A 24,134-nucleotide genomic window follows, 5' to 3' on the forward strand; every position below is an offset into this window, starting at 1 on the left:
GAGCAAGACTCCATCTCAAAAAAAGCTGGGGGTGGGTAGCGGGAAGAAAAGGCAAAAAGGAAATTTAACCCTTGAGACCAAAAATAAAGCTTAGTGTATTGGCCACCAGTTGTAGCCATGTGTGCTAGCCATACATGTGTGCTAGCCATACAAGTAAGTGACATGCTGTGAGGACGTGTGTGTGTGTGTGTGTGTGTGTGTTGGGGTAGGGGATAGTAAGTGCTGCATATTTACCTTTTACATTAACATGAGTGCATTCCTGCCTCTCAGTGATAAAATCTCATTAACATTATATAGCTGCATAACAAATGGAAATATGCAAAAATCCTAAGTGACAGCTCAGTGAATTATTGCATTCATGGTGCCATCTCCCAAGTAAAGCAGTAGACAGTGATCGGCACCCTAGAAGCTTCCTCATGACCCTCTCAGTCACTGCTCTTCCCTCATCTCTAAAGTAAGCACTGTTCTGACATGTGACAGCATAGATGATTTGGGATGGATTTTAACTTGATATAAATGGGATTATACTGTACATGTTCTTTTATGTCTGATATCTTTTATTTTATATTTATGAGATTCATCCATGTTGTTGCATATAATTCATGTTTATACAGTAGAACACTATACATTAATAAAAAGGATTTTTTTTTATAGCAGCTGCTGGTTAGAAGCTGGGGAGTGTCACTGGATCTGTATTTCCCTCTCTGCCTCCTGCCTCAAATCTCTGACTGCTGGCACTCTGGCCACATTCCTTTTACTTTTTCTATTCACAATAGTAAAAGGCAGGAGTTGTGAGAAGAGTTCTCAAGTAGCTTCTGTGTGACCTTTGGCAAATTATCCCACTTGGATCTCTTTTACCCACTTGGAAAGTTTGCATAACAACAATGCCCAGCAATTTCATATATGACAACATGCATAAAAATGCTTTAAAAGTGACAAATAAATAGGAGTGAAGGACAGTAAGCAGATTGAGCATTTCATTTGGTGCCCCGGCACCAGCACTGTTCTAAGTAATTTGTGTATTAACCCATTTAATACCTTCTCCCTTAGGTTGTATGATTAGCCCCATTTCACAGATGAGGGAACTGAGCACAAAACAGTCCAGGCCTGCCTGAGAAGGCACAGCTTCAAGGGACCTGGAAGGTGAACTCCAAAGCCAGTGCTTTCACCAGTCCCCTGGGCCACCTCTCAGTTGCTTTTTTTTAGTTTTGCCAGCAGCACATGAAAGACACTTTCAAAACCCAGATTAGGAATAATCTTCTTGCAGCTCTTGTGCACCTTCTGAGCCTGATTCCTGCTGCTGTCTTCCTTGCTCACAACGCTCCAGTGTCACTGCCCTTCTGCTACAGCTTAGAACACATGGCACCTTCTCCAGTACAAAATATTATTGCTCCTTCTGCTTAGACGCTTTTCCCTGGCCTTGGCTCGGTGGGCTCCTTCTCATCCTTTAGGTCTCCCCCTAATCATCACCAACACAGAGTTCTTTTCCAGTACTCGAAGAAGGTCCAAAGCATTCCTTTTACATCCTTCCTAGTGGTTATTGTCTATAATGGTGGTGTTGCTGTGCTGACTTAGTTATCTGTTTTCCCTGCGCTAGGTCATATCCTCCTAAGATATCCTCTTAAAGGGCCTTGTTCACAGTTTGCTCACAGTGCCTGGCAATAGCAGGGCTTTGTCAAAGATCTTTGAAGCAACTCAGTGGGTCTCCAGGTTCTTGGCTGCCCACTGTCTACCACTGCTTTTGTTCCCGTGTAGTCAAGTGTTTCCCAAGTAAATACAGCATGGTCTGCTTGTTGACCCAGACTAATGGATTTAGAAAGCAGCATGGGGTCAGTGTAAACCCAGAGCAAACTCTGGCAAACAGTCTTCAACTGGTCTGAATTTGTTGTGCGTCCTTTCAATTAGCAATACGCTTTGTGGCAATACAACCAGAATCCTCCATGGAGCTGAGTGGCAGTAGTTAAAATTGACTCCACGTGATTCTGGAAGATGTCCCTTCTTGGTTTCCTCCTTCACTTTTTCAAGTGGTGGTCGTTAAAGTTGACTCCATCTTTCTGGGGGTCACTGGTTTATCAGGAAGTTAATAGGATGAGCAAGTAAAGGGATAGAAGGTAAGACACTTCCAGTCCACATTCAGGTTTTTATCCGACTTGTCCTTGTAACTGTACAGGTCTGTAAGAGATTCTAGTCCCATTATAATGCTTGTCACTCTCCAACCTCTAGTTCAAAGGCAAGTCCCTAGAATGAAAGCTGCTAAAAAACAAAGCCGCTGTTGTTGGGAAAACCAAAATCAGTCATGGCCCTCTTTGGAAGCAGCTGGTTGTGAAGAGGCTGTTCTTTAGCTTGGGCCTAAACAGCCCTTCCCTAAAAGGGAAGGCAGGCAAGCCTGGAGGGTGGGTGTGTGAAGTAAGACGTTATGCACACTCCCCCATCCCCCACCCCTGCCCCAGGGCTTGGCTTCCTCCTTTCCTCCCCCTTCCCCAGTGCAGCTGGCAGAGGAAATCATTCCCTAGACTACCAGCTCTGCTTCTGATAGCAACGGAGCAGATGGCAGATGTGTAACTGACTGAAAGCCAACTTGTGACCTGCTGGTCACCTAAGACTTGCTAGACAGGCCGGCGACTGGAGTAAGGACCTAAAAAAGAGGCATCAAAAACTCAGGATTTCAAAACCTGAGTGAAGGAAACCCTTCAAACCTGCAGTGAACGACTTAACCCTGGGGAATTCTCGATACCCACTAAAAGAAAGGCAAGTGAGTTTTCTGAGAAGAGCTTAAAGAGAAAATAACTTGTAAAGTTCCCCAATTTCAGGGACATACCACACCTAACCAGGCAGAGCCCTGTTAATCCTTCTCTAGAAAGAAGGAACAGGGCGGCAACCACCCATTGTAATGAGGCTCCTGTCTGCAGGGTGGATGGAGCAGGTTTAACTCACTGCAACACAGGTGGACAGGAACAGACCTCCCTTTGGCCAATGGTCAAGCAGCAGGTCAAGGACAGGATCTGTTAGAGCAGCAGTCCTCAGTTGGGGTCGATTTTGCCCCCCAGGGACATTTGGCAACATTTGGAGACATTCCAGGTCGTCACAACCTAAGGGATGTGTGACTGGCATCTAGTGGGTAGAGGCCAGTGATACTGCTGAACGTCCTGAAGTGCACAGGACAGCCAACCAAAGAATTATCCAGCCCTAACTGTCAATAGTACTGAGGTTGGGAAACCCTGAATTAGAGTCTCTGAAAGTATGAGGGTCTTCTTTCCTGGAGTGGAAAGAAGCACCCTTGTGTTGCAAAGAAAATCGTCCTTGAAACTCCCGTCATCTTGGTGTTCCTCTAACTCTCACAGACATGGGAATCACTAGGGATCTTGTTCAAATGCAGATTTAAATTCTGCAAGCCTGACGAGGGCCTGAGAGTCTGCAGTTTCAACCAGCTCCCAAGGGGATGTCATTCTGGCTAGTCCACAGATCACACTTTTGAGTGCATTCATATTGTCTCACTCTCCTCTTTCTGTCCCCGCCCCCAGCCTTCTTTGTCATACTGTGTTTGAGCCATTCCATGCCCTGTCACCAAGAAACATGTGGTGGCGTTTAAGCTTCACTGCCCAGATGACAGTATCTCTCCAGCTGTTGCCAATTTGAAGTTCAGGGTGTTGATGAAATCGATTGACTTAGTTGGAAAACGGATCTCAAGGGACCTGATCAAGCTACCCCACACAGGCTTCAAACAAACAAATATGTACCTTGGGACACTTTTTGCGTGATCTGAGAGGCTTAGACCGTGTAGCAACCAGGCTTGCTGCTGCATGCTGAACGACAGGTTGACAATCTGTGTCTGTAAAGGACCAGAAAGTGAATATTTGAGGCTTTGCAGGTCGTACAGTCTATCACAACTCCCCAGCTCTGGAAAGCAACCACCACCAACATCCAAATGAATAGGTACAGTTGTGTTCGAATACAACTTTATTTACAGAAATAGACAGTAAACTGGATTTGGCCCATTGCCCACTGTAGTTTGCAAACCCCGTTCTAAACAATTCTGTTTTCTTCATGTTTCTGTCCCAATGAAAAAGTAAGCAAAAATCATGTAGGAAAAACCCTAATGAAAGGAAATTATATCATCAGTATGAGTTGTAAATGTCTGCAGGGTAGGGATGAGTAGATGCTATTTCCTTTACTGCACAGAAATGTGAAATGTGAATGCTTAAAAAAAAGTTTTTAAAGGTTCTGGAATGCAGTGGTGTCACCATAGATCCCTGTAACTGTGATTCTACTGCTTCAGCCTCCCCTGTAGCTGGGACTACAGGTGCACATGAGTATGGCTGGCTAATTTTTTTGTTTGTTTTTTGTAGAGAGGGGGTCTTACTATGTTGCCGGGGCTGGTCTCATACTCCTGGGCTCAGAAACTCCTCCCACCTCAGCTTACCAAAGCACTGAGCTTATAGGAGTGAGCCACCGTGCCTGGTAATGTATCTTTGAAGTTGGCAGAAACATAGCTCTCTGTCTTCTTGTGCAGAGTAGGATGAGACAGGACAATAAATAAGAAACAGAAAGATGTGTCTAAGGTCCGCCGTTCAATCTTAGTCTGCTTTTTCTTCTTTCTGGACTTGGGTGCATACCTTCTGCCCCCAGAAGACATGGGGGAAGGGCGCCAGCAAAGATTTTCTTTCTGTTCCAACAGACCTTGAGCATTTTTTGAAGGGCATTGATTTTCTTGCAGATGCCAGTTTCTATGAGACTTCCTATTTGTAGAGACGGGAACGTTGCTCAGACAGAAATGCCAGCGTATCATAGAATGCCCCAGCTGCACCTTCATGTTGGCAGATAAACTGTGGAGAACTGCAGGCTGAATTGGATACTGACCTCTCTTTGTAGAAGACTGGCCAAGGATCTTGTGGGAACTTGCACCCCTGCAGTGCATGGACGATTGCGTAGCTCCCAGTCACACTGACCCTTCGGATATGGATAAATTACTGCCTTTAACTCTATCATCACCCTGAGCACCTCTCATAAAGCCTGCATTCTTTGGCAGGGAAAAAAAACCCTCTCTGTTAATTAAGAAAACAGAACTCTGCTTGAGAGGGAAATGACCTGGCATCTGTGTCTCCTTAGCATCAGGTGGGATTCTTCTGCCAGGTCCTCCAGAGGATGTGAGGGGCACTGATACTGCCCCAGACTATGCGCTTCAGCCAGAGCTCTCTGACAAATTTAGCTTGCAGCTCCCACCTCCCCTATCACACATGTGCTTGTGCACACACACACAGACACACACACACACCATGGCTTGAGCAACAAGAAAAGAAAAATGTGTTTATTACAGGAGAGTAAAGGCATGTTAGAGACCCATTAGGTTGGACTCTATTGATTTGCAATATTTCAACACTGTGTCTTGTTCAGCACAGACAAATGGAATGAAGAGTCGAACTTCATCTCTGTAGAGGAGGAATCCCAGCCACGGTTTGGAGGCACAGAGACAGCGGCTGGTGTTTAAGTGAACATCACTGTGTCAGGCCCTGTTTCTCAAATTTATTCATCCATATAATCAGGCATCCAACAAGTATTTGTTTGCCTTTAACATCGCTGAGTCTTTGCAGGTCATGCAGTCTGTCACAACTCCCCACCTCTGGAAAGCAACCCTTGGCAATATGCAAATGAATAGGTGTGGTTGTGTTCCAATACAACTTTATTTACAAAAACAAGCAGGGAGCAGTGAGCTGGACTTGGCTCATTGGCCATTGTAGTTTGCAAACCCCTGTTCTAAACGATTCCATTTTCTTCACATCTCTGCCTCAGCACATAAATAATAAATAATATAGGAAAAACTCTACTGAAAGGGAGCTAAATCATGGGTATGAGTTGTAAATGTCTGGAGGGCATTTACAGTCGAGGCATGCTTTCTTTCCTTGGGGACTTTTAGGCCTCACTAAACCTTCTTCCTGCATACTGAATACCAGGTGCTGAGGTCAGGGTGAGCAAACAGGAGCGCAGTTTCTGCCCTCTTGGAGCTGCTGATCCTTCAAGAAGACAGAGATGAAACAAAAACTACACGAAAGGATCATAGTTGTGATGAACCTTAAAAAGGAAAAGTATATTTTTCCTCATCGAATCATCACTGCAGCTTCAGCACTCACATCCTATCAGTATGCCCTTCTTACTAATGCATCTCAAGAGGTTCAAAAAATTTCCCAAGTTACCCAGCCAGAAAGTAGCTCTCCAGTTCTGTCCGTAGTTAGAGGGAAGGAGTGTTTCTCAAGTTGGAGTGTGACCTGTGACAGTACAGTTTCATCTTGAGGACGTTATCAGCTGCTAATTTGAACAGATCACCAGAGCTGTGATTAACAAGGAGAAAACATTTCTGCAGTGCAGGGAGCTCATTATAAATCACATGTACTTTGACTTTAAAATTGGAGAAACCCCAGATGGTGGGCTATATAATGAATACCAGAGATGGAGATTGACAGGTGCAATCATGGTATTTTGTTCCTGATGTTTGGAATCTCACTGATGTGGATCACAGCACTGAACCCCTCCAGGTCAGAGGGTAGTTGTTTTTTTCCAAGCTGTGGATAACATGAGAATCCATTTACCTTTATTTCATAAGTATGTATTGAGTACCAAAGGGTGCTGGCCACTGCCAGCTCTGCAAGAATACGTTGAAAAGTCGGGAGAAGATCCCTGCTCCCAGGCGATTCATGCAGTTACAAACTTACATATGACCTTAATAAGTCAGGGTGGGTAGTTTTAAAAAGGGTCAAGTGCAAGAGTGAGTGGTTGACAACTAACTTTGCTACTTTAGAAGGAGTGTTCAGGGTAGACACCACTGAGGAGGCGACAGCTACACTAGGACATTAACAAACAGTCAGGCATGCAAACCAGAGAGTTTTCCAAGGTCTGCTGGAATGAGCTTGTTGTTGTGTTTGGGGAGAGGGGGAGGAATGTAAGCACAGCTGAAGCAGAGTTAAGAGAGGAGGAGTGTTTTAGTTGATGATCTTGGAGAGAGAGAAGGGAGCCAAGTCACGTAGGGCCTTCAGGTCTGCATAAGGACTCTGGATTTTGCCAGTAATGAAATTAACAACAGAAGCACCCTTTTTAGAGGCTCACAATTATTGCTCATGTTTGGTCAATATTGGCCTTTCTGTTCATGCCCTGCATGCAAAAAGACCCTGGAGGAAAATCTGAGTTAACGAATTAGAAGAGAGGCATTTCTCCTCTCTAGAGTGAGCAGGTAGTATTTCCAGTCCCACCCACACATACTCCAGGGGAATGAATAGCTTACATTTAGGTAAAAGTGATAGTAGACTGGTGTAACAGGGCCCTTCTACTCTGACCAGGCACTTTTCTCTTTCCAAGGGGGCGCCTCGGGGTATCCTGGGCTTTCCTAGGATGCAGAAGCATGATACCAGAGGGCAGTACACCTCCCAGCAGAATAGAAGCTGCTCTTCTTCAAGGTCACCTCCTCACAGAAATAGGAATCTGTTCACAAGCAGGATGCTCTCAAAAACATTTCACTTCTGGGCTTATAAAAGACACGTTCCAGAAAACAGCATGCTGGGGTATTAATAGTATTTGCCAAGTTATTTATGCTGACCCTAATTCTATTCAAGAGCTAGGGTGGAAAGCCTTGCCTAGATCATTGTTTCTACCTTTGTTTCTAGACCTGAGTTTGAAGATGTTTTCTTTCCTTTCTTATTAGAGCTCGTCCACTCAGACCACTCATTCATCATCTTAGGTTGTTATCCTGTCCTCTCTGCTTTCATATTGGGAGGCTCTGGAAGTGATTAGGTGGTTGTAAATCAGCTTTTGTGATTTGGATGTCAGAGAGAAGCAGCAGAGTAAGCAAGAGGTAGGAGGACCCATCTGCTATTGCCCTGACAATTACCCCAGGAATGAAATTTAACTATTGGAGTATATGATATTTGGCAGAATAATTTCTTTTACAGCCGCCATCCTGATTCAGCTATAGAACAATTGCAGTGCCCTAGAAGCCTTCATCCTACCCCCATCACTGCCCTGACCTGTATCACTATAGATAGCCTCCAGCTGTGTGGTCCGGTTCCTAACTGGTCTGTAGCCTGGGGTTTGGGGACCCCTGCTTTGTAGCATTTATTTTCCCTGGAGAACAGTTTCCAGTCCATGATCAGGTATTATATGTAATTGCCATGTTTCCTTTGTACCCTTTACAGACATATCCAATGTTAAAATTGGACCCTTTAACAAATATTGCTTTATTTTTCTTTATTTATTTGTTTATTTTTTGGAGACAGTGGCTCGCTCCCATTGCCCATGCTGGAGTACAGCACAGATCTTGGCTCACTGCAGCCTCAACCTCCTGGGCTCAGGTGATCCTCCCTCCTCAGTCTCCCAGTAACTGAGACTACGGGCATGCACTACCATGCCCAGCTAATTTTTGTATTTTTAGTAGAGAAGGGGTTTCACCATGTTGCCCAGGTTTGTCTCAAACTCCTGAGCTCAAGTAATCCACCCTCCTTGGCCTCCCAAAGTGCTGGGATTACAGGCTTGGGCCACCACACCTGGCCAAAAGTTGCTTTGCTTTTACTCCATTTAATTGAGATATAACTTACACAAAGTAAGCCAATATTAACAGTACACTTCAGATAATTTTTATACATGTGTATTGTTTTACAACCACCATCCAGATTGAGGTATAGAACAATGGCAATGCCCTAGGAGCCTTCTTCATACCCCTTCCCACTGCCCTGACCTATATCACTATACATAGCTTCAGCCTGTTCTTGAACTTCATATAAACGGAATCGTACAGCACATATTCTTTTTGCATCTCCACGCATTTTCTACAAGATACATCCATGTAATTGGGTGTAGTTATTTGTTCTCACTATTGTGTAATATTTCATTATATCAGGTTTTCTCAGTTTTGACACTGTTGACATTTTCGTTTGGAAAATTCTGTGTGGGGTGGAGGAAGCCACCCTGCACATTGTAGGATGTTTAGCAACATCTCTTTACCTCTACCTACTAGATGCCAGTAGTATCCCATCCTAATAGTGACAACCAAAAATGGGTCCAGATGTTTCCACATTTCCCTCAGAATTAAAAACCATCATATCACATGAATATATTCCAATGTTAAACTTTTTATTTGCAAATAATGTGACTTATCAAAAAGTTACAAAAATGCAACAAAAACATCTACAATGTACTCTTTATGTAGATTGATCCATTGTTAACCTTTTGCCACATTTGTTCTTTCAAGTTCACATGCACACACATGAGCACGCACACACACACGTTTTATTTATAAACCATTTGAAAGCAAGCTGTATCCATTCGGGCCATTTACCACCGTATCTTTCCATATCTATTTCCCAAGAATAAAGATCTTCTCCCATAGTAACATAATTATTAATTAACCACAGTAAATTTAGCATACTTTTATCTATTGCCCATGTTCCATTTTTTTTTTTTAGTTGACCAAAAATTATCCTTTATAGCAGCAGTCCCCAACCTTTTTGGCACCAAGGACCAGTTTTGTGGAAGACAATTTTTCTACAGACTGGGGCCAGAGGTTGGGGATGGCTTCAGGATGATTCAAGCGCATTACATTTATTGCGTACTTTATTTCCATATTACATTGTAATATATATGAAATAATGACAGAACTCACTATAATGTAGAATTAGTGGGAGACCTGAGCCTGTTTTCCTGCAACTAGACGATCCCATCCAGGGTAATGGGAGACAGTGTTGGATCATCAGGCATGAGATTCTCATAAGGAGCACACAACCTAAATCCTGCATGAGCAGTTCACAATAGGGTTCGCACCCCTATGAGAATCTAATGCTGACGCTGATTTGTCAGGAGGCGGAGGTCAGGCAGTCATTGGAGCAATGGGGAAGTCTGTAAATACAGATGAAGCAGGAGGTGAGGAGGGCCACTCACCTCCTGCTGTGTGGCCTAGTTCCTAAGTGGTCTGTAGCCTGGGGTTTGGGAACCCCTGATTTATAGCATTTATTTTCCCTACAGAGAAGGTTCCAGTCCAGGATCAGGTATTATTTGTAATTGTCAGGTTTCCTTTGTACCCTTTAATCTAAAACATTTTCTCAGCCTTGCCTTAAGACTACAGTCCCTTTCTTCATAACAAGTGTTATGGGATCTGTCTAATGTTTCCTCCTGAATCAGGAAGTGCATTCTTGACCGGAATACTACATAAGGGATAGTGTGCCCTTCTCAGCACCTCTCACCTGGAGGCATGCAGGGTGTAGTTGCATCTCACCGGGGTTGTTAAGTTTGAACTCCAGGTCAAGGTGTTGTCTGATTTTACTGTTGTTTAGTTACTAATTCTTCCCTTGCAACTAATCAGCAATGTGTAGGGAAACACTTTAAAACAACCCTCTCTCCCATCAAATTTTACCCCCTAAATTTAGCATACTTTTGGATTCTTGCATGAAGCACTCTACCTCCAATGGTTATAAAATGATTGTCCAAATCTGGCACCCCTTTCCTCCTTGCGAACTCTCTCTGCCAACAGCATTCCACTATACGCAGAGCCCTCTCTTTTCTCCCATCTTTTTTTTTTATTTACTTATGTTTTATCTGTTATCAGTATAGACTTGGGAATTCCTATTTGTCTCAGCATTTTAAAAATCATTACTTCCCTTAAAGATTTTAATGTTCAAATTGTTCAGATTTGGCCAGTGGGGCCCCTTCAAGTTAGGCCCTGTGTTCTGACAAATCCCCATCTTATCTTATTTTTAATACTTTCCTTATGGCACAACAAGATGTTGGTTCTTTTAATGTCCTTGCCTTTATCCTGGAATTGGCCATTTTTCTAAAAAGCCTGGGTTCCTTTTAGTGGGGAATGGCAGAAAAACCACAATATATTTTCCATTTTCCTGATAATTGACATTTGAGTTGTTTTCATTTCTGGGCTCCTACAAGAAAGCTTCTCTGAATACCCTTGTCTATTTCTTGGACCTTCTTACTAACTTCTGTTTGTTGTAAAACCAAGAGTGAAGATGGAGAATTGTGCAGTTTCTACTCTCAGTCATACACCCAACAGAAATGGATAAGTCCACAAAAAATGGACAAGGATATTCAGAGCAGCTTTATTCATGATCCATATGCATGTATGTGTATTTGTATTTTGCTTTAATAGATATTGCCAAGTAGTTTTACAAGGTGCTCATAACACGGCTTTAGGTTTTGTCAGGGAAGAGGAAGCTGGAGGCCCTGGTAGGAGCAGGAATAATCAGTGGCAGGGGCAATAATGGACCATTGCAATTCAAAGACATATTGTCTATGACCAGAAATGGCAAAATCGCTGATCCTTGCAATGTATAATGATAATGAGTGGAAAATGCTGAAACTTTGTCACCTGGCCCATTCTTAAACATGTCCTTGAGAGCTCTGCTTGAAGATGAGCAAAATGGAAGTTACTGAAGTCAGTGTCTCCCACTACCTTCAAAATGGTTTCTGTCTCTGGGATGCCAGGAGATCATTTGACACTTAGGAAATGGAGGTCCATTGCTGGGACACCTGCTGTTAGATAGCATCAGAGCCACTGCTTTACTTTTAAACGTCCCTCTTCATGAGACGGAGGGGTATGCTGGGGTCCTACTCACATCTTCTGGATGCTAGGGACCCATTTACAACCCTGGAGCATTCACTGAATGGTCTCAGAGAGTAAATATTTCTCTGTCTATACCTAGGGAGTCCCTTAGTGTCCAAGACACTTTAGATAGGGAGCCACCTGCCAGTTAGGGACAGCAGGCAAAGCAGGAAACTGCTGCAGGCTAACAGAGAAGTGAACTGGCCCAGTATTGTGGAACCAGTGTTCAGGGTTGCCAGAAACAGCCTGGGCATTTTCCAGCCTCTATAGCTTAAAGTTTCCTCATCCAAAATATCTGTCCTACAGAGCTTAGAGTGCATCATTAGAATCAAAAACACAAAGTGAAACTCTACATAGAGGAAGCATGATGCATAAGATACACAGTGGGCTCTCAGTAACTTTGATGAGCCTTTGGAGGAATTAGTAACTGGTAAAATACATCTCCGGATGCATTTTAAGCAAGTGCCCCCTCTAGGTAGATAGTGCTCTGCTATGGAATGGAGAGAGCCCCCTCACAAGCACATGTGCCCCTGAGAGGGCCCTTGTGCAGTAAACAACTGCACAACAGTTTGTAATGACCCTGGATAGATGACCAGCAGTGACAGTGATCCCCATTGCTGCACATTTGTATTAATCTCTGTGGTCCCCTCCTCTCTCCCCCAGGTCTCTCTGCCGATGGTGGTGCCAAGCGCCAGGAGCACCTCTCCCGATTTTCCATGCCTGACCTCAGCAAAGACTCTGGAATGAATGTGTCTGAGAAGCTGAGCAACATGGGCACTCTTAACTCGTCCATGCAGTTCCGGAGCGCAGAGTCGGTTCGCAGCCTGCTCTCTGCCCAGCAGTACCAGGAGATGGAGGGAAACCTCCACCAGCTCAGCAACCCCATCGGCTACAGAGACCTGCAGTCCCACGGAAGGATGCATCAGAGCTTTGATTTCGATGGAGGGATGCCAGGCAGCAAGCTGTCAGGGCAGGAGGGCGTGAGGATCCAGCCCATGAGCGAACGCACCCGGAGAAGGGCTACTTCGCGCGATGACAACCGCCGTTTCCGACCTCACAGGTCCAGGCGTTCCCGACGCTCTCGCTCGGACAACGCCCTCCACCTGGCCAGCGAACGCGAGGCCATCTCTCGGTTAAAAGATAGGCCCCCTCTGAGAGCCAGGGAGGACTATGACCAATTCATGCGCCAGCGGAGCTTCCAGGAGAGCATGGGGCATGGGTCCCGGAGGGACCTGTACGGCCAGTGCCCGCGGACTGTGTCGGACCTGGCTTTGCAGAATGCCTTTGGGGACCGATGGGGACCCTACTTCGCCGAGTATGATTGGTGTTCCACCTGCTCCTCGTCTTCAGAGTCTGACAACGAGGGCTATTTCCTAGGAGAACCCATCCCCCAGCCAGCGCGCCTGCGATACGTCACGAGCGATGAGCTGCTGCACAAATACAGCTCCTACGGCCTCCCCAAATCTTCCACGTTAGGTGGCAGAGGACAGTTGCACAGCAGGAAAAGACAGAAGAGCAAAAACTGTATCATTTCTTAATACGATTGGGATCAGGGAATGGGAGAAGTTGGGAGCTAAGAATGTAAATTCAGAAACTTGCACTGTTTTAAATGTTAAAGCGCTTTTGGGGGTGGCTTATGGGGGAGAAAAGGGAAAATGCTGTCAGTGGATGGAGGCAAGGTTACAGATTGACTCGATAGGTAGTCACAGTTCTTGGCATGTTGAATATTATTTGCACATTTCACTTTGGAAACACAGTAGACTCTATCGAGGCCAGGGTTGGTCACTTCCTTCCCATCAGTTCTGTGTTGAGTTGCCATCTCACAAGATGGCAAATTGTCTCCCGCTCGTTTTTATCCTCTCTAGTTCTCTTACTTTTAGGACCCTTTTTTCAGTAAGTAATTTGTTTATTAGCCAGGACCTAAGACTAAGTTATTTACATGTCCATTGTAAATGCAATGTAAATGAGAGTTCTGATAAAATATTTTTGTATTTTGTAATATCAAAGGAATTTCTATATCGTAGGACTCAGTGGGGACTTGCATGCACATCCACCATTGTCTTTGAGTAGTATTAAAAGGTGGCCCGGTACCACCTTTTTTTTTTTTTTTTTTTTTCCTATACAAATTTGTTACATGTCAGTGAGATCTTTTTCAAAGGAATATATTCAATTTGGCTTTTTGTGGCTAAAAAAATAATAATAATTAGACCCAAAGCATTTTATGCTCCATTCCATCTTAAGGAGCCATCCTTAAGTCTGTTCCCACCCTCAGTAGAATTTACTTTCTACAAAGTGGTAGTAATTTTTTTTTAATTGCAAATGTAATTTTTGCCAATTAGAGAAACCAACCAGTGTCAGTAAAGTTCTGTGAGAAATGCCATCCCTGCTGGGAATGTTGAAGTTACTTAATGTTGATCTATCCCTTGGGGAAAGTAAAAGTGACCGTGAGTGGTGCTGTTGTGTGATGTCAGCATGACGTTGTTTTGAGTGTGGCATTATGTTCTGGTGCTCATGTTTCCTGGACTGTATTATCTGCTTTCCTTTACCAAGGCAGACAGAACTGCTGCCTTAGCCTGACAACCGGTGTCCTCAAAGCAAATGAACTTAAGCATTTGGGATTGAGGGACGGAAGGATTCTGAGGGCGCTCTGGGAGGGACGGTGTGTAGCATGTCATGCCTGGACAAGGAACAAGGCAATTTGAAAACAGAAAGCAGGTCAAGGGTAGAAGTTAAAGGAGAATCTGAAGACAGATCAGGGAAAAGAAGAACTGGAAGTGAACAGAGGACAGGTGACAACCACCTTGAAGAGCTCCCAGTGCTCATAGAAAGAATCCAGTGTAACCAGCTCAGTAACCAGAGTATCGGGGTTACCCAGGAAGGTTGAGCTACTGAGATTTCAGTGGTGCAATGACTTTAAAAATCAGGCTTTGTTGGGAGGGGACTTCCATTGTGAACTTTGAGGACTGTTGGTCAGACAGAAAATGGGCTCAAAAGTGAGTTTGCTTAATGAAGACATTTAACGGTTGTGCTGTTTATAGTAAAATAAAACTCCCTACCTTGCTTCAGTTAAAAATGAAGCACTTGGTTTCTTTCTTCCATCCTCCTCCTCCCCTTAATGGATTGTGGCAGTTGAAATAATCCATCGGAGGACCCACCTGTAGTGAGATGTACTGTCGATGTAGTGCCCGGTGTATCTCAGTGGCCATCTGCCATGGTGAGGTGAGCGTGATCTCTTTTCAGTATAGTAGTTAACATTTTCTAGTATTTTTTATGGAGAGAACGTCAAAAGCAGCATTTCAGACACCATCCTAGATGGGTCTGAGGGAAGGAAGGCTGTAAAGGACATGGTAATGGCACTCCATTCGGGATGTATTAAAATAATTTGCTTTTCAGGTATTAATATGACACTTGTCATTGTCACTGATTTTTTTTAAAAAAGCAATGCACATGTTGGTTGTGGCTGTTTTCCGCATGCTATCTTCATATCTAAATGCTTCATTAATTATTCGAGCCTCCGGAGAATTAACTCTATTACGTTTGTATAGTAAGTTTGTAAACTGCTTGGCAAACTGATTAAGAAATAACTTGCAACACCATGCTACTAAAGTGGCAGGTTTCTGGTAGAAATCGGGCGAGTCCAATTTGGAGTTTTAAGTTCCTTGATTGATGAAACTAAAAAAGGCAGTTTTGGAAAAAGAAAAGAGAAGGGGAAAAGTAGATCACTTAACTTAGCAAACGGTTGAAAACATGTCTGTCCTCTGTGGCCCCAAAGCCAGTGAAAGAAATTCTCCCAGTAAAAGTTGCTTCCTAACTGTTTTTCTCAGAGTACCTCTTACATTTCTCAAAGAAGGCTTCAACCACCATCAGCAGAAAGAAGGTGGCCTAGAAACTGCCACATGACCAGTGCCCAAAGGGGTCTGGAGGCATTAATCTAGAAGCCCAGAGAGCATCCAGGGACTGAACTGCTCAGAACTTGGGATGTAATGAGATACAAGCTTCAGGGTCAAACCGTCTACTAGCAAGATTACCTCCGTCTATTCTACCATTGCAGATTTCTTCTTACCCCAAATGCAGCCAGGCACCTTACAGAGAATGCTGAATGAGGAAGGCCAGTTCCTTACAATGATGGCAGAACCTCCAAGTGAATGGCCTATTGAGGGCAGGACATCATTGTATTGGGAGTTCCACCTGCTAGTGATAGCTCACACATCACATCCCAGAATCCCATTCCCAGTGCATTCTTTCCTGAGGCAACAACTTAAGGTCCTCCCCTAATTCCTCCATCACAACCGTTAACTCTCATTGGCCAAGTTCCTCCTGTGAACGGGGCCTGTACTCACTTTCTCTTAGATCACAATTCCATCTTCAGAAGATGGAATTGTGATCTAAGAGGAAGATTACTCTTCAGACTGGTTTCCAGAAAAGTAATCTTTTCCCAGTGTTCTCTCTTCTCCAATGCCCTGGTTCTTCTTTTTCCCACCCCTAATTTTGATCTTCTTGTCTTTTGGTTACAACTGCAACTACATTTCCTATTGCTGCTCAATTCAATAGGAACATAGCTGGCTTGTTCCCAGACCCAGGAAGTGCAAGTCATTGACAGTTTCCTGAGTGGCTGTGCAAATCCATACCACCCTTGGTACGGTGAAAAGGCTTCTTGGTAGCCAGGTGGCATTGAGCATGGTATTCAGGGACCTTTCCTTCCGTCATATAGTTGTGGGATCTCTACCAAGTGTGATGGTGAATGAGCTAAGGGAGAGCAGAACCGTGTTTCCTGGTTTTTCTTACGTCTGAGGAAGAAGTCGTGCTGTTGGTTGTTTGACACCTTCTTTCCACTTTCACCTTTTATTTTTCAGTCCTTCCTTTCTAATCCCAACCAGCCGAGCAAATGAGCAATTTAGTCTTCCTAATACAGGACCTGGAAGCAGTGCTTCATAATCATTGCTTCCTGTAGGATGCTCCTGCACTATAACAACATTTTATCTTCCTTCTTCTGCAGCTTTTTGCTTCTTGGGTACTACTAGCTACTGTTGAGTTCAGGTGGGGCCCGTGATGACATATATGTGGCACTTGCTCTGCGCTCTCCACAAGCTGAGCAGATACAACCAATGCATCACTGTATACTCTCACTGAGAATGTGGATGCAGCCTGAGAAATCTTTGCAACACTCCAACCAGCCAGGACCAGATGATCAGAACTAATCTTATTGGTCTGATGACAAATCTTATTTGTAAACTTATTTATATCTGTCTTTCACCCTTGGTTCTCTTGCCATGGAACAAAAACATTTTAGGAAGCGTAATTAGGAACATTTAGGAAGCAATATTTATAAATAATTCAGAGACTCCAATTCACCTTCCCCACCACCACCGCCACCACCCACCCACCCCAGGTTGTGGAGGCTGGAGGAAGCTGACTTCTTAGGCTAAAGGACAACAAATCTCTTTCACCTCCTTTGCCATTTTCATGTTCTCTGCCAATTACTATAGGCAGTCTTCATTTTGCAGAGGTCAGGTAAGGCTTGATCTTATTCTTCATCTAATCCCACCCTCTAACAAAAAAATATTTAAATTCCAAGGAGAAGCACTCTTTGTGTATTTCTAACAGAAAACAGATGCTTAAGCCTAAGAAGGAAGATCCGCCCATGACAAAGGGAAGTGGAAAACTGAACCAGTTATCTGAATACTTCATGCCAGGACAGTTGCTATTAGCAACTGTTTTGCACCTTCAGGGCTTTAACATGGGCTCTTCAGACAGCATTGCTTATGCAGGACTCAGTAGCCCAGCCTCCACTGCCAATTTTTGAAGGCAGTTTCAGATCGCCACCTTTTGAGGTACATTTCTTTAAGCACAAGAGAAGTGGAAATGGCCTTTGCCTTGTCTCCAGTGGTTTGTCCCTCTGGGGCCTCAGCAGATACCAGAGCTTATTTGTAGGACCATTTGGAAATAGTCTTCAAGGTTAAGATGAAGAAAAAATTGGTTTCTTTTTCCATTGTCTCATAATAGTAGCCTAGTCAACACAAGACTCCCATAAAACATGACTCACTGTTGGGAGCCATATTATTTTATAAGCTCTCTTCCTGCTGACAAAACTAGCTTTCCTCAAGTGAATATAAAGGAGGGGAAAGTCACGTAGTGTTAGGAAAACATTTCTGTGCTTTGAATATGATGAATCAATAGGATAGAGAAAAATCGTCTTGTTCTATTCTGAGAGTTCTCTGAGATATCCCTTCACTCTGCTCGGCATTTGGCCATTGATGTTCAACAGGTCTCTGACCAAGCTTTTCTAAAATTTTCAGAGAGAGTTACTTACCAATAAGGCCTGTTCTCAAACCTACCTAATAGATTTTCATATCTTTCCATAAAGTGTGATGATTCTATCATGGACCCTGACTCGACATTCTAAGGACAATGAGTCCTTCATTTTTTTTAATTAATTTTTTTTTTCAGCAAATTAGGACTTCAGCAGGTTTTCCTCTCCTAAACTCATTCTTTCCTCCACAGGATTGCTTTGCCCATCTCCTGCTTTCATTTTAAGTGCATAAACAAAACCTCAAAGGGCCTGGGAAGGCGAGGCAGGCCAGAGTCTGTGTTCCGTGTTGAGTGTCCAGCTATTTGTGAAGAAGGTCTACTACAGGCCTTTGGTGTGGGCTCTGCCAGAGACTGTTCTGAACACTTTGCTTGAGATCCGTGCCCTGTAAAATGGATATGATGTTTTACTGATGTCTGTAATACATTTGTAAACTTCCAATAAAATTTGAATAAAAGAAATGTTGCCATTCTTCTCAGTCCTCCCTCACTTTCCAGATTTAGGGGTGGTGTCTGCCTTTGTGCATTTCGACAAAGAAAAAGGACACAGGCATGGAGCGATAAGTTTTACTATGAAAGATGAACCTGACTGTTTAAATTGGGGTTTCTAAACCTCGGCAATGTTGACATCTTGTGCTAGTTAATTCTTGGTTGCAGAGGACTGTCCCGTGCATTACAGAATGTTTTGCAACACCGCTGACCTCTACTCACTAGGTGCCAGTAGCAGCCCCTGGAAACTGTGACAACTAAAAATGTCCTCCATCACACCCATTAGGATGGCAACTATTAAAAATAATAAGTGTGGGTGAAGAACCCTTGTACACTGTTGGTGGGAATGTAAAATGATGCAGTGCTGTGGAAAACAGTATGGCAGTTGCTCAAAAAAATTAAAATTACTACCATATGCTACTTCTTGGCTATATGCAAAAGAAAGCAGGGTCTCAAAGAGATATTTGTGGCCGGGCGAGGTGGCTCACACCTGTAATCCCAGCACTTTGGGAGGCCAAGGCGGGTGAATCACGAAGTCAGGAGTTCAAGACCAGCCTGGCCAACATGGTGAAACGCCGTCTTTACTAAAAATACAAAAATTAGCTAGGCATGGTGGTGGATGCCTGTAATCCCAGCTACTTGAGAGGCTGAGGCAGGAGAATCATTTGAACCCAGGAGGCAGAGGTTGCAGTGAACCAAGATGGTGCCATTGCACTCCAGCCTGGGTAGAGACTGAGACTCCGTCTCAAATATATATGTGTGTATATATATGTGTGTGTGTATATATATATGTGTGTATATATATATATATATATATTTGTACACCTATATTCATAGCAACAGCATTCACAATATCCAAAAAGTGGGAGCAGCCCAAATGTCCACTGATGGATGAATGTGTAAACAAGGTGTGGTGTATACATACAATGGAATATTATTCAGCCTTAAAAAGGAAGAAAATTCTAACACATGCTACGATAAGGCAAGAGTATGATTCCATTTATCTGAAGCACGTAGAGTCAAATTCATAGAGACAGAAGGTAGAAGAGTCATTGGTTGTCAGGTGCTGAAGGGAGGAGGGAATGGGGAGTTATTATTGAATGTGTATAGAGTTTCATTTTGGCAAGATGAAAGGAGCTCTGGAGATGGGTTGCAGAACAATGTAGATGTACTTAATACGACTGAACTACATGTATACACTTAAAAGTGGTTACGATAGTAAATTTTATATTATGTTTATTTAACCACAATGAAAAATGTCTCCACACATTGCCAATGTCTCCTGAGGGCAGAATTGCCCCTTGTGGAGAACCACTGGTTTCAATGCATTGCCTTCTTAGAATCTTAGTTCTTTGAGGACTCTTGAAACTGATTCCTACCCAGGCCACACACTTTATTTTCAGTTATTATTAAGAATTGAATCCAGCAGATGACCCAAAAATATTTGTGTTTGCTTTTAAGCAAGTAATAGATGGTCTGTCTGGAGAATTACATCCATGCCTGTGTTCTGGTTAGGGCAGCATTAACGTTGACTGGGAGCCAGGACCAAGGCAGAATGTAAATTCAATTTCTCCATGTCTGATCCACAACATTAGGGAGTTGCTGGATGCTACAGCATCATCCATTCATTCAACAAATATCTATCAAAGGCTTCCTCCATGCCAGGAACCATTCTAGGTGCTTGGAATACGCAAAACAAACAAAAATCCCTACCTTAAAGGAGCTTACAAACTTTAACTAGGCAAGACCTCTGGAACAGTAAGTAGTCTTACCCTTACCTTGCAATCCCAATTAAAACATATGAAGGATGCCATATGCACTAAATGCCAGTCGTGCACCTTTTATTTTGGCCGCATGTTCCTTTAACATTTTAAATCTCACCTCAACCACTTGCTAGTTGTTGATCTTGGGAAATGTCCATATCCTCTTTGAGCCTCAGTTCTTAATTTATTAAATGAGATAATAACAGAAGAGTCATTATTGGGCTATTGTGTGGATTTACTGAAATAATATGTGTAAAGCTGTTAGTGCTAACTGTCATTATATGAGCTCAAAACACATTAGCTATTGCTATTACTATTTCTATTCTACCCAAAGAGAGAGGTTGGCAAGAACTAGATACCAGTGGTATCTAGACTAAGAATGCTCTTATCTTTTTTAAATATAAGCATTAAATAGGATTTAGAGACATTCAAGGAAGGCCTGAATTTTTTTACCACTATCTGGCTCAGTGGATCTGAGGTAGAGCCCCAGAATCTGCTTTTATAACAAGGCCCTTTATATCTTTACGATCCAGGTGTTTTGAGAATCACAGCTCAAGAAATTCTGCCTTGGCATTTCTTGTTTTCTTCCAAGTCTCTCAAACAAACAAATGATACAGGATTTTTGCTCCATATCATAGGCATGGGTTCTTGTCTCACCACCAGAGGGATTAGGCATGCAGACACTCAAAGAGTGAATTAGGCAAGAAGTTCGATTGAATAATGAAACAGCTAAGCGGGTAGGAGACACAGGGGTGGTCCCCTACCTAAAGGCAGGAGAGTTATCAATAACTGAGCCATGTCTAGTCTAAGAATGCCCTTATCTTTTTTTAATGTAAGCATTAAATAGGATTTAGAGACATTTGAGGAAGGTCTGAATCTTTACTATGTGTAAACAGTGCCCACAGAACTTAATGAAAACTCCCCATCCTCCTCAAAGAGGTTCTGGTTCAGTGGATCTGAGGTTTTGTAGGCTCAGAATAGGGAGTGCATGCTGATTGGTTTGTGAGTATGCAAAAAAAAGTTAAAGCGAAGGCACCACTCAAAGATGGGCATGATAGTGTAGAAAACCAATTAGGAAAGGGTAGATATATATGTAAAATAGGTGAAGGGTGGGGATCAATCAGAGGAATGCGGCCAGGCACAGTGGCTCACGCCTGTAATCCCAGCACTTTGGGAGGCCAAGGCAGATGGATCACCTGAGGTCAGGAGTTCGAGACCAGCCTGGCCAACATGGTGAAATCTCATCTCTGCTAAATATACAAAAGTTAGCCAGGTGTGGTGGCACACGCTTATAATCCCAGATACTCTGGAGGCTAAGACAGGAGAATCCCTTGAAACCTGGAGGTGGAGGTTGCAGTGAGCTGAGATCACTCTAGCCTGGGCAACAGAGCAAGACTCCATCTTAAAAAAAAAAAAAAAAATCAGAAGAAAGCTTGCCAAGTCAAAGGTGCATTCTCAATCCAGCTCAAAGATTTACCCAGGACTGTTTCCAGCTTAAAGGTGGGGTTTCACTGGAGACCCACACCTATCTGCCTAGATAGATGTTTGTCTGCTTCTTGCCCCAATCACAAACAAACAAAAACACATCTCCTAGTCCCTGATGCTTTAGGACAACCTAGCAAGCCCACTGGTCTGAACAGAGACTTGAGCCAGTGGTTTCTAATCCAATTTTGGAGGATCTGGGGTAGGTTCACTTTTTTTTCAGGAGTGGCAGTCTTCAAAAAAGGAATGTACTTCAATTGATTTTAATTTTTATGATAGATGTATGCCACTGCTACACTGAAGACAGTGAGCTTACTGAAGAACACAGTCTAACAATTACGTTTAGATTTGAAAATTGTAACTTGGGCTCATAGCCAATGGTTTTCACACATCAAAATTAACTGGATAGATTATGTAAGATTCAGGATCCCTAGCCCCATTCCTAGAGAGTCTGATTCAGCAGGTGCCTGGGTCACCATATTTTTCATAAACATTTGGGGATCTAAGGCCACCTGTCTCACCATGGGAAATTCTTTATCTTAGCATGTGTGCTAAGGGCTCAATCCTGTTTGTGTTGTACAGCTTTGGGGTTGAAGGATGTGCTTCTCAAATACTCATCTACCCTACGTGTAAAGTTGACACTGGTTTTACTTTTACCTTAGAACGAGAAACACCAGCCCCTTTGGAAAACGCATCCTAGCCTAAATTCTAAATATAGCTAATTTTGACTGAGACAGACATCCAGACATGAACCCAAAAAGGAAAGCTCATCAGAAGATGCAACAGAGAAATAAAGGCAAACACAGGCTGAAGTTTAGGGGAAAATGATTAACCTATTAAAAGACACAATTATACCCAGGAGGAGATGAGATAATTTAAGAGCTTTCTCAGCAACATACTAGCAGATACTTATTTCCCCTGCTTTGCTGGCTGATTCTGAAGATAAAACAGATCATCGGGGCTGATGGACAGTCTTGTGTCCTTAAGATACAAGAAGTTTGCAAACAGATGAGTCTAGAAATACTAGAAAGTAAACTGAATAACCTAAGGAATTTGGGTCATAAAGGGCAATTTTTAAAGGCTAGGTTCTTTGGATTTTAAGTAATCGAAACGTACTTCCATCTAACTTGGACCACAAAAAAAGGAAAGTTTGTTTGAAAGATCCTGCATATCTTGCAAGAAGCTAAGGGAAACAGCCTCATGAGGGCCTGGTACCCAAAATAGGAAAGCCACCAAGGAATCAGAAAGTTTCTACCCTACATTTTAAAGTTCAGCTTCTCTTCCATAGTCTGCTTAATCTTTTCCCTTTGTTACTTTATGTTTTCAGCTTTGGAGAACTCATGGACATATGTGGTTCTCCACAGCTCCCAAGTTGCCATCTTCTTCATTTAATGTCTTATTTTCAAAAAATACTCCGATCGGTCCAGTTTGGGTCAGGTACTCATTCCTGGTCTGATCAACCAATGGTGGAACAGAGGTGAAGTGCTAGGTGCTAGCATGCATGCTGGGAGAGTGCTAGTTCTTATGGGCGAAGGAACAGTTTCTGGATGCAGAAAGTCATGGGCTGGGCAGACATCCCCAAATGTATCTCCTTTAGGAACTATCCTAGTAATAACTCAAGAGGAAGAACTGAGATGGTTGATTGGCTCTATTTTTAAGCAGTCATCTGCACTCTACTTAACTAATTGGAGCTACAGTCTCATGAGAAGGTTTCTACAACCCTGGGAGCCCTAGGGCTCCAATCGGTCCAGTCTCAGCCAAGTACTTCATTCAAAGAAATACAAATACAACCAGTAAGAATTCTAAGTCTATATTCGGCATTTCAAATCTATCCTGTCTATCAAGGAAACACTAAAGGAGGAGGTAAATTCTTAATACATAGCAGACATTTAAAAAGTCTCTCTCACCATTGCTGCCCCGTCCCTACCCTGCATGTGGATGCCAGCTTCTCCCTGAGTTGTCTCTTTCCTATTCTCAGCTTCCACCCCCAAACACACTCAGAGCACAGGTCTTCTGTGTCACACTTGCCAGTGTTCCTTGCCTGCTCTTATGTAAATCAAATTCACCACTCTGTCCTGTTTTGTTTTCATCTCCTCTTCACTCAATACCCTGGCTCCCTCAGGACTGTGTTGCTTCTGACTTTGAATGACTTCTTTTCTCCGAGGCTGCAGGGACCACAGAGGTCTTCTTCCTACTACTTCACAGACTGTATGAATTGCATCCGGCTGGTGACATCATGGCAGGTAAGAGGATGTCTGTGGGAAAGTTGTGTCTGTTGTCATAGTCAAAACCCTCTAAGATCCTTTATGGTAGATAAGCTCACAAGTCTGGCACCTTCTTTCTGTGTTTTCACCCCTCTCACACAAACCACAATTGGTGAAAAGCATTGCATGATGTGCATACAATGAACAAATGCTGTGAATGTCCAGCCAAATCCATCTTTCAGTCTCTCACCATGGTCTCTCCCTTGCACCTAGACCTTTGGACTTGCTGTTCCATCCGCTTAAAGT

General features: G+C 43.2%; 1 protein-coding gene across 6 annotated transcripts in view; it reads left to right on the forward strand.

Moving 5' to 3' along the window:
- The window catches only part of PRICKLE2 (prickle planar cell polarity protein 2), a 364,780-nt gene extending 346,416 nt beyond the window's left edge, over positions 1-18,364 (forward strand). For 5 of the 6 annotated variants that reach the window (XM_017527345.2, XM_017527347.2, XM_037738028.1 and 2 more), the window contains one exon: positions 12,248-18,364. In XM_017527345.2, coding sequence (XP_017382834.1) covers positions 12,248-13,122 — 875 coding nt within the window. In that variant the 3' untranslated portion in view covers positions 13,123-18,364. The remainder of the gene's footprint in view (positions 1-12,247) is intronic. The other variant, XM_037738027.1, reaches the window with a different exon arrangement.
- Positions 18,365-24,134: the final 5,770 nt, after the last annotated feature.

Source organism: Cebus imitator, unplaced genomic scaffold (assembly GCF_001604975.1).
Source record: "Cebus imitator isolate Cc_AM_T3 unplaced genomic scaffold, Cebus_imitator-1.0 Scaffold48, whole genome shotgun sequence".
Taxonomy (NCBI): domain Eukaryota; kingdom Metazoa; phylum Chordata; class Mammalia; order Primates; family Cebidae; genus Cebus; species Cebus imitator.